This window comes from Petromyzon marinus, chromosome 8 (genome assembly GCF_048934315.1).
Source record: "Petromyzon marinus isolate PM22_M1 ecotype Great Lakes invasive population chromosome 8, UKy_Petmar_22M1.pri1.0, whole genome shotgun sequence".
NCBI classification, from domain to species: domain Eukaryota; kingdom Metazoa; phylum Chordata; class Hyperoartia; order Petromyzontiformes; family Petromyzontidae; genus Petromyzon; species Petromyzon marinus.
Window position 1 is genome coordinate 16,092,941 of NC_133674.1, and position 16,389 is coordinate 16,109,329.

At 45.6% G+C, this 16,389-nt stretch overlaps 1 protein-coding gene across 3 annotated transcripts; it reads left to right on the top strand.

Moving 5' to 3' along the window:
• The first annotated feature begins 2,195 nt into the window (after positions 1–2,195).
• Positions 2,196–14,607, top strand: LOC116940288 (caspase-3-like). Of its 3 annotated transcripts, XM_032949903.2 has the most exons (8): positions 2,196–3,110; positions 6,184–6,293; positions 7,364–7,475; positions 8,896–9,035; positions 9,604–9,732; positions 10,198–10,373; positions 10,461–10,629; positions 11,714–14,607. In XM_032949903.2, the coding sequence occupies exons 3-8, from the start codon at positions 7,423–7,425 to the stop codon at positions 11,938–11,940; spliced, it is 894 nt and encodes a 297-aa protein (XP_032805794.1). In that variant the 5' UTR covers positions 2,196–3,110; positions 6,184–6,293; positions 7,364–7,422; the 3' UTR covers positions 11,941–14,607. The 3 variants fall into 3 exon arrangements, with proteins under 3 accessions (XP_032805794.1, XP_032805793.1, XP_075921817.1); XM_032949902.2 differs by lacking the exon at positions 6,184–6,293 and having other exon boundaries at positions 2,197–3,110; XM_076065702.1 differs by lacking the exon at positions 2,196–3,110 and having other exon boundaries at positions 3,145–6,293.
• Positions 14,608–16,389: the final 1,782 nt, after the last annotated feature.

The window sequence follows — 16,389 nt, forward strand, 5'->3', positions numbered from 1 at the left end:
CACACCGAGAGCTCGAACATTCAAGCGTTGTTTTCGGTGAGTTCTTGGGGCATTTAGGTACTTACCATACCGACACACACCAAAACAGTCTTGAGTGTGACTTTCATAACTCGAGGTCAATTCCACATATAAGATATTAATTGCAACGACGGAAATGTACGTCATTTAAACAACATAATTCATAGATACTATATATAGATGCTCTTTATACGTATAGTGTTACAGTACAGTTTATACATTTTTTAACCGCCCTATCATTCAAATACGTTTCCTAAGAAGTGTATTGTAATGCACTGCTTCCCAATCCTCTTCATCCCACAGCACGCATTCGGGGTGTCTCGATCTTCCTGGCACACCGAACTAAAGAAAATCGGTCCCACTAATTACCACAACATTCCTTCCTTTCATGTAATTCCGAAAATACTGCCACAATTGCTTGTGTTGCGATCAAAACGTCGTAGTTTTTTTGTTATTTTCTTTGAACCTATCTACGTGACTTTACCGAAAGACCCAAAGAATATAATATAACTATCAGCGCATTGTCAATCCACTGCTAAATGAAGGCCTCCCCAACGCCATCGGTCATGGTTTGACCGGTTGGCCGTAACCTCACCAATCTGGTTCGTGCCAGATGGCCCAGGGCCAGTTCTCACATCGCTCGCAAACAATGTTAGCCGTGGCCGGCGAATAGAACTCACGTCCCAGGGTTCATCGTTACCTGCGCTACCACTTCACCCGACACATCACAGTGATGTATAATTTACCCTCCAATGTGTTTTACCTGATTTTTGTTACGTGTGCTTGTGCACCACTGCCAATGCAGCAACATCATCACAAAGTTACGTCTCAAGTAAACAAACCCGATGGGGTTCATCCACTCCCACCTCTCTCTCTCTCGCCGAAAAAGGCATGCCTCGGCATGCTCACTGCCCCGTCAAAAAATTCAGAATAGAGTAATAATACAGCTGATTATAGCCAGGTCATCTGGTCAACAGCCTGTTGTGTAAGTACGCTCCAGTAATTAAAATGTTTAACTTGTAATTCCGTGGTAAAAACGGGGCCTTGCCCTCGGATAATGTTTGGGATTCGGTCCTCTGTTCCAGTCAACAGTATTGGAGGGCCTTCATTATGCCGCTTTGTTTAACAGGAACGCCTCACTGGAGTCTCACGACCTTTCAGGAGGGTCTGCCGAACTTTAGTATTTGTGTGCGATGATCGCTACGTATAATCCCAATCGAGTAACGTTTCTCAATTTGGCCATGACGCTGGCACACAATCGCCTCCTCTTGCAAAAAAGCGTCACGGAATCTTTAACGTCCACTGTGAAGCAGACGGCGCCTATTGTTCATGGTCGTTACACCCAAAGTAATAACCAGGGGCGGCCACTGCTTCCCGAACCGCGAACAGTTTGCAACAAGCTGCGGTAACGCGCTACCGCTGGGCCATGTCCCCGCTCTATGTTGAGTTGTGTAATATAAGACGAGTGAATAGCAAACACTCTGAGTTCCTAAAATGGTGTCATCATTGTACAGCATGTAAACACCAGTTCTATATATGTTGGAACGGTGTAATTAACTATCTTTCCCCCAGTTAACCAGACAGCATCACTGACACAAGTTATTTGAATAGAGAATGGAAAGACCTCCGATAGGGTTGCTATCCGTACATAATTTGTATGGATAGTAGCAGAGCTTAATTTCAGCCAGGTCTGTTGAGTTTGGTGACCTGGGAAATATTTACACACCGCACGCAGCACATCCAGTGTACCTACTTACTATGGCTACTCCTTTCTAATCAGCGACCCATAACACATTTAGTCAGAAATTATTGCCTAGTCAGTATTTATTAAAATATACATTTTATTTGTGTGACCTCAGCACTATATTGACACTGTTTAACTCTTTAAAGCACTTGAGTGATATCACACCATTGTCCGAAACACGTATTTGCCAAGATAATAATAATACGTACATGTATATCGCGCTTTTCATCAATGATCTCAAATCGCTGTACAGAACACAGCAACAGCAACAGACACTCAGCATAAAAATATTATAAATACATCTAAAAAATAATTTACTAAAAGAACTGAACATTTAATAAGCAGGAAGCGTAAAAATAGGTTTTAAAGAGCTTTTTAAAAATGTCCACAGACTCCGAGATCCCTGATATCTTGTGGAAGAGCGTTCCATAGCCTGGGGGCAACACGGGAAAAGGTCGGTCACCCATAGACCGAAACCTCGACCTGGGAATACAGAGAAGGTCTGCATCCTCACATCTTAGGGACCTTGAGGGGACATATGGGTGCAGCATGCCAATGATGTAGGCATGGGGCAAGATGGTTCACTGATTTGTAAGTTAACAAGAGGACTTTAAACTGTATTCTATGTGAAACTGGAAACAAGTGCAGGAAGGCCAAAACGGGTGTAAAATAATGTGAAGAGGTGTTCTGGTGAACACCCTAGCAGCCGCATTTTAAACATGCTGCAAATTGTTTAGCACATTTTTAGCCACGTCAGGGAGTAGTAAGACATTACCATAGTCTATGCTAGATGAGAATAAGGCATGGACCAGCTTTTCTGGATCTGAGGCAGAGAGAAGGGATCGGATACGTGAGATATTCCGAAGATGGATACATTGTCTCTGTGATAGTTTTAACATGAGCCTTGAATGACAATGTGGGATCACTGATGACCCCTAGATTTGTGAGTTCCTGTGCCGAACTGATTACATGACCGTCAATCGCAATGTTGAAGGGTGCAGCTTTACGATTGATGACTTTGAAGTCCAACACTCTTCTGCGTTATATTTCGCCCATGTAAATTGTTAAATCCAAAGGTGGCAACCCTACGATTCCGCACAGGTAAATGCCATGGGCGGTGCCCGACTGGACCACGTCAAATCCCGCCCACACACATACACACACCCCCGAGAAGCGACCGGCAACACCCACAATAGCTGACGGCCAAAAATATTTAAAATTATATTGCATTCAAACATGACGTGCACAGGTTGGCTGGCCTATGAGAGAGAGAGGAAAATACCACAGTGACGGAGGCCTATTTATAGGCAGGTCAACAACAGAGGCGCATAGAGCGAGCTGGCAGAATGTGAGTATATTCATCATTTGTTTTAAACTGTATTGTTGTCCTTCAGCAAAAAACATTACCAGTTAAATCTAGCGTCTCGCCTAACACAATTCTGTTTGTACAAAAAATACTTGCTTGTAAAAATGTACTGCAGTTTTTTTTTTATTTGGGAATAGTAAAAAAAATCAATATTGTGAAATAAGCATAGAAATCCATAATAGAGGGGTTTTTTGGGGGTTAGATCGCGTAAATATATAAATGTGTCGTTAAAACCCGCCACCACCCGACAGCCAACAAAACCCTCAATTATGGATGATATTGGTCGCGAAAGCCTACGTGTTAGGCATAGAAATGTACGCCGCTGTACTGACACAATTACCGTTGCATACAATTTATGAAACCCGAAAGAAAACCAACGTTGAAAGAGATAGCTGCGTATATTTCTGAAATATTTCTTCATTATAAGTCGTTAGATAAATATATCAAGTACTGTACGGTGCGAAAAAAGTTCAACATTTGTACACCTTAGGTTGTATAGGAGAGTTGGAGTCTCACACAGAAGCAGCTATATGGATAACTAATGAAGACAGAAACATGTTGTATACCTCAGCAGTTTGTTATGGTAGTGGTGAACTGGCTCACGGTAGTCCAATATGATAGGAAGTACAAATAAATAAGAATTCACCTGATGGGATGTATTTAATCTCAACACAGTTAAGAGTGTTGACTGCCCCACCAGCGTAATAACGCGCTTCCTATTTAAAACAAAACCTGCACGAATAATCGATATATAATGTAACATTTCCTTGTACAGACACAATGGGGAGTCTTTCGTATTTTGAAAAAAATATCGTGCGGTAGATGTATCGGCATATGTCAATCACATTTTACTCCCCTGAATTACTCAGTGAAATATTCAACATTTATTGACAAGCAAAACATTATTGTTGCTAATAAGTTACTTGGATACAGTTTGGCAGCATTATTGGGTGTTCAGTGAGGTCCATCAAAGAACTGAGATTTATTTTTAACTAAGCATAGTCAAAGTCAGAGTGAGTTTCTGCTCAAATGAGATTTGAGGCAGATCTCGTCCCCCCTTTACAGCCCAGGGCCACTAGTGGAAATTCCACACTCCTATGGCAAGAGACGAGTACAGTATATATATCAAAGGACAACCATTGTTGACTTCCCCAACAAATAGTACCCATTTTAGTAAAATGGTATTCATAGGTGTCCATCTATTGTAAAGTTCATTTGAATTGATCCATCAACTATTAAAAGTAAGCTTAAACAATGACATGTAATCGATTTTACAGTGTCCTAAGTCTGTGACCATTCTTATTGCCTGAAAAAAAAAATCTACAAATGTTTAATTCGAAATAAGGGGCAGTTTATAGCATAACTTGGGTTGGTATGTAAAAAACACATTTGCTGCCAATTCAGTTTACTGTGCCCCTAGAAACTCTGCCATGGTCAGGCTACATGCATAAACAATAGTCGATCCACTGCTGCATGAATGTCAGCTCCTCCCCATGTTGTGTCAATCATAGGGGTTTGCTTTAACCACACTTCACATTGCTGATCGATGATGGGTGGTAAAATAGGGAGCAGCAGGGATGGTTGGTGTGAGATGTGGTCAGGAATCCAACTCAGGGTCACTGGGTTCAGTGAATTACCCAAAGCCGGATTAAGTTTGACGAGGGGGGCGTCGTGAAGCTATTATGATTTGGTCGACACATTTTTGTGTACTGTGCTGTGTTCAATGCATTCCCTTTAACGATGTAATGCTACCCATAACAGACGCCAAACACTCCATTGTTTTTACTTAAGATATTTCGGTTCCAATTGTTTTGTTTGTATATGTGATGCAGTATACGAATTTTAAAAGCTAAATCAAAGTTAAAGTGAACACAACCACCATTGTGTATTTGAATTTTTGTACATACCTGGCAGTAACACACTTACTATAGTCATATGGTATGTCTGTAATCTCCAGATTGCCAATCGTATATATGACAGTGCGATTTAGTAACCATTATAAAACAGTACGTATTTTGGGAGGGGTCCTCAATCATCTAGGCTTCAGAATCTCAAACCCCCACGTTAATCAGGCCCTGTTCATAACCAAAACACTACTGTTGCAGTGGATAAAGAGGGTGGTACACCTTCAGTGAAAAGAAAATAATTGTAGCATACAACAGTGATAACAGTTTATTGTTATGCTGTACCACCGATTAGACCTTTACCAGGTTATGGTAAAGGCTAAAACGGTTCAACTCACCTTGAAACAGAGTTACACAATTTCAGAACCCATCTAATGTCTAGGCTGCTGATATGGAAGAGGCTGTAGATAATTTATATAGCTACCTAATGCAGTACACCACTGATCAGGTCCATGGAAGCTACACAGAGCTGTGTGCCTGGATGGTGCTGGCTGGGGTAACGAATCTGGCATAACAGGTGTTATAGGCTGTGGGTGACGATGCGGTGGTCCACATGTCTTGTGACCCCCCGCCCCCAATTAATTAACCCCTAACATTATTTCCCTTTGCATATTCGTTTCTCTTTTAAATAAAGCTTACTTTAAAAATATTGAGTTTTGGATAATTAAATGGAGGTCACAAGATCTGGACCACCCTGTACCCCGCGTGTCTATCTATACCCCCGATTAGCACGCTTGGACAGGTACGGTGCGGAACAAATTCAACACACAGTACATACATACCAACCCGTACTGACCAGCATGGTGAAGTATGGTTAAGCATGTCCGTACATCCGTGGGATGTTATAGTTGAACTGGTTATACCACACGACACTACATTCTTGACTTCTGTGTAATGTAGTTACCATGCTATTGCTGGTCTCGTGGCACCGTGGCAATGGCATTGTTATCGTTACGTGTGCAGTTTCGCCTTTGTTGTGTGCTTCAGTGTATGTTTGCCGTTTTGAAATGTGTCCTGTATAGGAGTGGATGTTTACCGACTAAATGCCACAGCTGCAGCAGCGATTTCCCCATTGCCGTGGAAGAGAGCCACAAGAGTGGGAATACGATAGGAATTGACTTTTGTGCTATCTCCACCGGCTGTCTTCGCAGCCACCACTGGAAAATAGCGGGCACGTCGCAGTGAGCAATCGGGAAGCAGCTTGATACTGAGCGAGCCAAGTTTCGAACTTCAAGTTGAAGTTTAATTTTGGTTCAACCAGGTGAGGGAACTCGAACGAACAGGATGAGTCTCATTCGCAAGAGCGATATGGTGCGCGAGCCGTGATGTTTATGGTTTGATACCGCATCTCGAATGCAGTCGCGATTTAACCGTGCCGGGACATTGGGGTATTTGAGATAACAACAAAGGAATCGCCCAGTAAGGAAGTGAGTGCAGCCCAAATGTAGTGTTCAAAAACAATGCAGTACAGTAAACACAACAAACGAGAATAAACAGCATTGCAAATATGTGATTGAGACTGCTGTACTACATGTTTGTCTATTCCATTCGAGTTATTTTTATGTTATCTGAAAATAAAGTGACTTTTAATTTAGTCTTAAATTCATGAATTGCGAATGCGCTGAGCATATGTCCAAGTTATGTGTCCCACAACGTGGGTGCCAAAACACCACATTCCCATTCAGTAATGCTTAATTTAGGATTTTACTCGTGTAATTACACTGTATATACAAAACGTAATTTGACTAAATATGACCTTATTGAGAATGATCATCATCAGCCATCGGAATCAGAATCTTTATTTATCCTGGAGAAATCCGATGAGCTATATGAAGCTCTTTTATTCACAGATGTCCTGTAGGTGTGGCTCATAAAGTTACAACAACTAGATAAAAAATAAACAATATTAGTGCAAAGTATAGGAGAGGTAAGCAATTCACAAAAAAAATACCTAAAGTAGATCGAGATCAATCCACAGCTGGGTGAAGGCTTCCCCAATACGTCGCCAAATCTCACGATCCAGCGCTCCATCTAGCACCCGCGTGCACACGGGCTTGAGCGATTGCATCAGCGATTTAATACGAAAATAAACATACTAACTGCCACATTTATTCACTTGTGTTGTTTTATCGTTACAGCATCAGCCTTTTGTGGTGCTTTCTCGATAAGGAAGTAACACCGTCTTTTGATAATTTGCTCCGGGGCTTAAATTAATCATCGCAAGAGCAAAAAGGTCACTCCACTCATTTTTGACAACAACCGAAAAAAAGAAAAAAAAACAGGGTTTGCCACGAGTCCGGTCGAATGTCTCTTTCTGTCCCCACTTTGCAGCCCTCCGTTGCGTGTCACCTGTCCAGAGGCAAAGGGGCTGACTGATCTCAGAGGCTGCAATGGACAGCAAAGATGGGAGAAAGGCCATCAATCTGCCAAATGTATTCAGAGGGTAAGAGCTGTTCTTTCTGTTACGGAGTTCTGCTGTCCATGGTCCAGACACACGTCTGTGAGAGTCTCCTGTCCACTTGGAAATCACATTATGTCCTATAAATTGTCTTACGGTTGTTATTGTTTGACTTGCATACCACTGGGATTTTTGCACACAGCGTTGATATACGGTGCTTTTTCTGGAAGACTTTTGCTGTTTTTTTCCTGGATTTTTCTGTTGCGCGTAGTCACTTTAAGATGTTTTCTTGTTCATGTTTTTGTTTGTTGCGGTTGCACCCGATTCAAGAGCCAAATGGTCTTCCAGGGCTACACCTAATAAATGAACTGAACTGAACTGAAAACACCAGGCTGATACAAGGGTTGAGTACCTCGATAATATCCACTTTCTTACCAAAAATACCCCAGTGTTTACATTTAAGCCATTTACATTTTGTATTTATTTCTCCAGTATATTGCTTTTGTTATTATAAAATAAATGCTATGAAGCATCTACAAAAACTAACCAAAAGCACTGAAACCACAGAACACAACAAGTAGTGGAACTCGCAAGTCAATGCCACGGTAGTTATTGCACAGTACACATCCGATACCATCAGAATATGTATTTATACTGGAGGAATCCGATGAGCTCTGAAGCTCTTTTCACAGATGTCCAGTAGATTTTCACAGATGGGACTGCCTGGCACAAGCACGTGGCAAGTTCCGTGCTTACACAGCACAATGACAGCACTTATACTGTAAGTGCGCACGTCCCATGCTTTTTAGGTGTTCTTAGATCATTATTACCGAGGGTCGCAACACCTGAGCAGTGTCAAAGACCATCCCCTACCCATGACTCATCATCCCTAAAACTAGCCAGCGAAGACAAGCACAGACAAACACGAGACTATCGGGAAGCGTACATAATCACAATCCAATGTGGATTTATGCAGCATCTAAATGTGTCCGCATCTCAGGATTCTGGACAGAAACGGTGGGAATATTATTGCATTTTGTAAAGCGAGGCAGTCACATCGGTTTGAGGTATGAAGGAAGCTTTTGAGCCTGGACTTGAACAGAGGTGGGGGGGGGGGGGGGGTCGACAGCACGCACGCCTTGGGGAAGGGAGTTCCAGACTGTGGGGGCAGCGGAGGAGAATGAGTGACCTCCCACTGAGTGAAGGTCGGCTCTGGGTTTTGACAGAAAGCCGTGCCCTCTGTTTGATAAATTAAGTGACTGAAAGCCCGTGGCATGTACGCGAAAACGTTTTTTTGGTGTAGACTGGCAGGCATATAGGAAGGGAGTGCCATTGGTTGAGAAAACGAGAGTTTAAGAAGTGAGCAGAGCAGCCTAACCTGCGCAAACAATATCTCTGACCGTATCCACGATGCAGTGCGGTGAACCAAGCGTTTTAACGATGCGTGTGTGCTTTCGTTGGGCAGTCCCGGGACGTACAACAGACTTGGCGATGAGAAATTGAGAGATGACATCGATTGGACTGCCTCGGCGCAGTACAACATGCACTTCCAGGCCAAGAGCAAGTGCATTATCATCAACAACGAGAACTTCTCTCCGCAAACAGGTGCGCTCAACACACCACACGTTAAAATGGATATACTGGATGTAGAAGTTACTCCACAGGCTCCAGATTAACATCAACGATTACTCCATAATGCTTAGAAGACTATGTACTTGTGTGGGTTGGCAATAATATGGTGGGTTTTATTTATGGGTATGCTGCAGTTGTGTGTTGGTAAGCGGCACTGGTCGCTGCTTACATTCGATATCCCGGGGCACGGCATTTGAAACGATTGTGCACGTTTATTAAATAGCCCAGCCTCTGTCTACACGCCAGTGAGTCAATCGGCAGGTTGCGTGTGGTCGGGTGAAGTGTGGGTACTCACCTCCTCCAAGACGTCCTGTTAGGGTGGAAGAGTAGACCAAAATACACCCGAGACCAGCTCTTGACGAGCTCCCTCGAGCGAAGGCCCTTCGTTTACGGGTGCTGCTAGCGAGTAAATAGTAGGGTTGCATCTTTGCCTATTTTTTTTTTGTGTGGACCGCACGTAATTGTGTGGCTGTGGGAATGCTCTCCCTCTGTCTCTCTCTCAAGCCGACGAACGCTGTTCTTCTTCTTCCTCCTCCGGTAGGCATGAATCGCCGGAAGGGCACAGACCGGGATGCCATGCAGCTGCAAGTGTGCTTCTTGAGCCTGGGCTTCCAAGTGGAATCGTATAAAGATCTGACCTGCAAGCAAATGGTCGAAAACTTGAAAAAAGGTACTGTACGAGACGCAATTCGATCGCGGTGTCGTGAAGGGCAGCAATTGTTTAAATCAACCCCCCGAAAGAAAATTCATTAAAAAAAACACATGGGATCAGATAATTTTTTTAGGCGACACGACCAAAACTTTGACAAGTATTTTTGTTAGTCAAATGCCCTGCATGTTTGGCCATGGTAGGAGGTGGAATTCAGAAGTCGAGCAGTACAAGATAAGTATGTTGACCTGCAGTGTGGGTGAGATGAAACCATCAGTCTGGTGGAGAGGCCGAGTCTTCGGCATGGGGCGGAGGAATCAACGAGTTAAGTTCACCGCGAGAACTGGGTGCTCCAGCCGCAGATACGACCACAGTCCAGGGTGTTAATCGTGCCCAGGTTTGCTCGTACGAAGTTCTCCGAGCGCGCACGTGGCTGTTACACGTTGTACCCACTGCCAACACCCGCGCGCTTTCTCCGCGACGCAGCATCGAGCGAGGACCACGGCACCCGCGCCTGCTTCGTGTGCGCCATCCTTAGCCACGGAGAGGAGGGCGTGCTGTACGGCACCGACGGCACGCTCCCCGTCTCCATCCTCGCAGACATCTTCTCCGAGAAACATTGCCCCTCGCTGGCCGGGAAGCCCAAGCTCTTCTTCATACAGGTCAGGGGTCACTCTGTCTACCGGAGTTAGCCCGCTGCCCCGACCTTCACTGCCGAGGGCACCAATGAAGCGCGCGTGTCTTTGCAGGCCTGCCGGGGTAGCATGTTTGATGAGGGTGTGGACCAGGTGGACGGATTGCGGCGCAGCGACGATACGGACAGCCGAGGCTACTCCAAGCCAGCGGTGGAGGACACGCTGCTCCCCAACTACGACTTCATCCAGCCCGATTTCCTCTACGCCTTCTCCACCGTACCAGGTGCCGCCGTCGCCGCTGCCACCGCCGGTGTCGTCACTCGCCGGCCCAAGCGCTTGTCGCTCTGGCGCATTTTTTTGGGAGGGTTGTTACCGCGTGCTATTTGGCACGATGTCTGACGTTACATGTCAGTAACCGAACTGAGCAGCTTACGTTCTCCTTCGATTGGCCGCTCAATTCAGTTCCTGAAGCAGCTCCCAGCACGTGGAGTGAAACGTCGGACATTGTGCATAACAGTCAAACAGTATGCGGCACAATCCGAATACGCATCGGAAAGCTGCGTAGCGCAACCTGGGAAGATCTATGCAGCAACAGAAACCCCCCGTTTGACCTTCCCACTCGGTGTGTCTGTGTGTGTTTGGGCAGTGGTGGGGAGTGGTGGCACAGCGGTTAGCGCGCTGCGCTACGAATCCGGCGACACGGATTCGATTCCCGCTCACGGCCAACATCAGTGACAATGATCTGAACCGGTCCTGCGCCTCCCCTAGGTCGACTCAGCCTCAAATGAGTTCCTGGTGCGGTGTGTAAACATTGCCACTGGGGAGACAAAGGCAGGCGGGCGTTGTGCTGGCCACCCACCCACTCATGTACCGTGCCGGCCTTCATAGGTGCTCGCTAACAGCACTTGCCCCAAAATTCTGTTAAGGCTATACGGGGAGGTCTTTGTCTTTGTATGTGAGCAGTGGTGGCACCGTGGCTTGCACACCGTGATATGAATCCAGCAACACAAATTCGATTCCTGGCCATGGTTAACATCAGTGTTCATGGTATCTGGTCCAGTCCGAGGCCTGCCCTAAGTCGACTCAGCCTTAAACTAGTATCTAAGGCCATGTGTAAAAATCACAACTCAAGAGACAACAGTGGTTAGCGCCTGCTGCTGGCCACACCACGCCCTCGTGCGCAGGGAAAACCAGGACGGGTGCCCACCTTAGTCAGGGCCCATTCACCAACGAGCCCTAGGCCATCCCATGGGCGGCTGGGGCCCTTTACATGAGCCAGGACATCATGGCTGGTTCAGCACACACACCCCAGCGACACCCCTCACTCACCGGAGCACGCCGTGTCTGTCTCTGGCTCGCACCTGCAGGGTACTACTCGTGGCGCAATGAGGAGAAGGGCTCCTGGTTTATCCAGTCGCTGTGCGAAGAGCTGCTGAGGAATAGCTCGCAGTTGGAGCTCGTGAAGATACTCGTGTGCGTGAACCGCCGCGTGGCCACGCAGTACGTGTCCTGCTCACGGGACATCACCTACAACGACAAGAAGCAGATTCCGTGCATCATGTCCATGCTCACGCGCGAGTTCTACTTCAAGTAGCGATCGGGCGGAGCGGAGCAGCGGAGGAGCGACCGCCGTACTGACCGCAGAGCCTCCTGGAGTTTGGCGGAGTGACTCTTGTCATCACTAGGGAGAAACCCTAACGGGGAAAATCGCCCCTTCTTTTTTCTTGCATGGAAGGGAAATCAACTGAATTCATGCAACCGGATGGACTACACCAAGGGTGGAGAATCTGGGGGCATGCGATTTAATTTCATGCGGCCCATAGCCACGAGGCCTCAGAACTTTGTTGTCCTTACCCCGCCCCTCCGATTTAGCACGGTTGGCTACGTACGGTGCGAAAAAAAGTTCCACATACATACAATACGGTCTGCAAACGATGTTTAATCCGTCACTGCAAAGATATGGGGTGGTCGAATCAGATAAAAAAAAGGGGAAATATTGTCAACCTGGCAACTTGTTTCTAATTTTTGTCGCGCTCAGTCACTTCTGTCATTGCGAGTGCCTCGTTCAACGGCAGAGGAGACTAAGGTGCATGTTCATTTGCCCCACCAAAGGAATTTGAAAGTTAAATTCCCACCCCTGGACTAAAAGATTTGTGTAAAACTATGTTTCATCAATCTAATTATGACCCATCTCATAGGGTTAATAAAAAAATTTATAGTTCGATTAAAACAATATATTATATTTCGATTTAAAGTGTTCGTGACTGTAGGGATTCATATTCTTGGTTCTTTCGGTAAAGTCACGTAGAAGGGAACTAATAAAATAATAAATAAAATTTTATTGTTTTATATTTTTATTATTTTATTGCTTCCCTTCTACGTGACTTTACCGAAAGAACCAGGAATATAATATATATTATCTCAAGTAAGAATTGCTGTTATCACATTAACACGAGTTGCAGTGTTTGTATCTTACATCCAAGTTTATATATACATGAATTTAGAATTGTGAAGGCTTAGTTTTCTGTTTGCTACAACTAGATTACGTGCTCATATTAGCGTAGAGATTCGTCACTGCAGTGTGTGTGCCTCGTTGGGAAATGATGACCCCTGATGCGCAGGTTTCTTTAGATTGGGTTTCGATTCATCACAACGCGCCCGCTTGCTCCAAACGTCAATTTTGTAAGCTTCAATGTATAATCACATCCGCGCGCGTTCACATCTACGTGTTCATGTTGAATTTATTTTGCACCGTACGTAGCCAACCGTGCTGATTGGAGGTGCATTGGAAGGACACAAAAAAACTAAACACATGAGCCTTAATCTTGATTTGAAGCTTTCGTGATTGCAGGAATCCAAACTCTTTGGTTCTTTCGGTAAGGTCACGTAGGTATAAAATAAAATAAATCACGACGTTTCGGGCGCAACACAAGCGTCCATCATCAGGTGGGAAAAGTGATGAGCCTCATCGCAACTGGAACGGGTCACTCTCTGGCAGGGGCGGAGCCACAGTGGGGGCTGGGGGGGGCTCAGCCCCCCTTGAAACTTTGGGAAAGTCGGTAATCGGGATAACCGGATATCCGGCTGCTGCAAAATGCTGCAGGCTGCCACCTCGTGCTGCCCTGCAGGCTGCCACCTCGTGCTGCCCTGCAGGCTGCCACCTTGTGCTGCCCTGCAGGCTGCCACCTCGTGCTGCCACCTTGTGCTGCCCTGCAGGCTGCCACCTCGTGCTGCCCTGCAGGCTGCCACCTCGTGTGCTGCCCTGCAGGCTGCTTGAGCGGCAGCCTTTTGAACTTATCAAACTTATTAGCCACATCAGAGGCTTCGACCTATTAATAAACTCCGCGTTCAAATCCAATAAAATTTGTTTTATACATTTGTGGCGCCCTTTGAAAAACATTACACTGTATATCTCAGAATATTGAAGTCAGCCCCCCCCCCCCAAAGTCAAAATTCTGGCTCCGCCACTGCTCTCCGGTGGTTTGGTCCGCCTTGACGTAATTGTCTACTTAATTTTCTTCAATCCGCCATATACAAATGTTTACTCATTTAATAAGTATAAAGCCAATCTCGTGCATATCCGGTGCATGGTTACTATGTAATGCGTAAGAGTAACAGTGTGCTTCACGAATTTTCAGAGGTGGGGGGGGGGGGGCACTTTCGCCGATAGGTCATCAGCGCGAGGGCCGCCACACCGCCTGCAAGTGGCCGGAACTAAAGGCCCACCCGGGGGCCGGCAGTGGCCCCCGGGCCTTGCAATGAAGCACACTGGCCTGGCACGTGGCCTCCACTCGGCACAGAAGCAGCGAACGGACCAGGTCAGCATTGCTCTCTCTGCACGCTGCCGAAATCTTTGAGCACTGGGAGTGTAATTTTCATTTTTTTCTTATTATTTTAGATTTTCTAAGGACAAAAAAATTGTGGAGGAAGGTCCCACGTTATTTCGAGAACACGGTCCTTCATGCATGAGGAGTGTCTGCAATACTTCAGGCAGGTGAAGAAGCAAAGACTGAACAAAATCCCATTCTCCAATCCAGCTTTAATAACAGTGCTATATACAGGCGAACACAATTATATATATTCGACCTCACCGATTCCTACTGATGACCCTCTTAACATTTGATTGAACATAGTGCAAGGGGCAATGGCTCCATATCTCACAGGGAATTGCATTAAAATGATGTATTGAGTACCGTCGGATGCTACATATGTAAAGGATTTTAAATGAATGAATAAATAAAGGTTCTCTAATTGCTCCGCATTGTTTTTGTTTACGTATCTGTTGACGGATCAGCCCTTTTGTGTGCCATTAAGAAACACAGCCGGGTCAGCATTAGGCAATGAGCTCAGATTTGGAATGCCACGCAACTCGACCGCCCCGATTCGACGTACCATCGGGACGGCTCTGACAGGCTGTGTTGGATACCCCTATTATTATACAGCGGAGGAGGCTCGTGAAGGACGCTGCTGCTGCTGCTGCTACTGGGCAGTTGGAGGCAGTCGCCCTCCAGCAACAACGGAGGGCAGAGGAGCGACGCTCAACAACGAGCGGAACGCCGGGCGGTTAACACAGGGAATTGCCACAGTAGGGTTCACAGGTGGTGCATCGGCCAGTCATCTCAGTCAACCCACCATGGCACCTGCTGGGTCTGCCCCGTGACCTCCTGCCAGCGGGCGTTCAACACTTCACGTGGCCTTAAAGTGCACCTGGCCTGGCACAAGCGCCGTGGTGATGTCACCGCCACTAAGTGGCGAATGACGATTGTTGTTGTTGTACAATTCATTTTCGCTCAACTTCAGTCCTCGCGATCACCCAGGGTCCGCTTTCTTACGAGTAGCAATCTTAAATCTTGACTTAAAGCTTTCGTGACTGCAGGAATTAATATTATTTTGGTCTTTCGGTAAAGTCACGTAGATGGTTAAAAGAAAAATGAAACGTAGTTTTTTTGTTATTTTCTTTGAACGATCGCTTGTGTTGTGATTGAAACGTCCTAGCTTTTTATATTTTCTTTGAACCATCTATGTGACTTTACCGAAACACCCAAAGAATAGTAGCAATCTTGTTCTACTCATGCCAATGAAGCCACTGCACACACCCGATGGTTGGTAAACACGAAGTGTACCCGTGGGGTTGTGTTTTGTTGGGGTCGCGTTGAGTGCTGTGCTGTGCAATGAGAAACAACTTAGCTGCGCCACAACACAGACTGGGTCATCGCAGTCCACAGACGCGATGCCAGAGTTGGGCAGCACAAGTCAACGAGTTTAAACCAGACAGCCGCCGCATCAGAGTGACAAACCAAAAAACATCTCCTCCCCCCACCTCTGTTTAGCCTGTTAGCAAGCACCTATTGAAGGCGATGTTTAGATACAGCACCCGAAGTGCCGGGTTATCCTGAGAGCAAAAGTATCCAAATCAAGGCCGTAATTATAATATATATTGGGGGGGACACATCCCCCCCAACATTCAAATATGCTCAAAATGTCCCCCCCCCCCGATATATTGCTATGAAATAGACTTCTGTTTATGTGATTGTGGTTATGGTTGTACTTTATTAATCCCTAATCTCTGCCATTACATACAATGAAACAAGAAAAGGTAAAATAGAAAAAATAGAGGAATGGAATACAATACACTATTAGACATTATTGTAAAAAATAAATAAAAATTCCATCCTATGTGTTGGTGAATTTTTTTAATATTTTAGGCAGGAAATTCGTTTTCAAATTTAGATTTTCTTTCTGGGAGGGGGGGACCCCCAGACCCCCTGGAAGATTTGGTCCCCCCCAATGTTGACTTCATGGCTACGGCCTTGATCTACATATGTATTAGCTACGGGCCCCGCACTTTTAAGGGCCCCGCGCTAAATGCTTTCAAGCTATCAATTCCGGTTCAGTGATTCTGCACTTGCTCTATTACTATAGTACTATACTGCCCTAAACTTCTATGAACTGGGTGTTTAAGGTTAGCGATTTGTCGTATTATCTGGCTGTATAGAAATTGAAGAAATCAAATTACTTTAGGCAAGTTAAAAATGTATGTGTT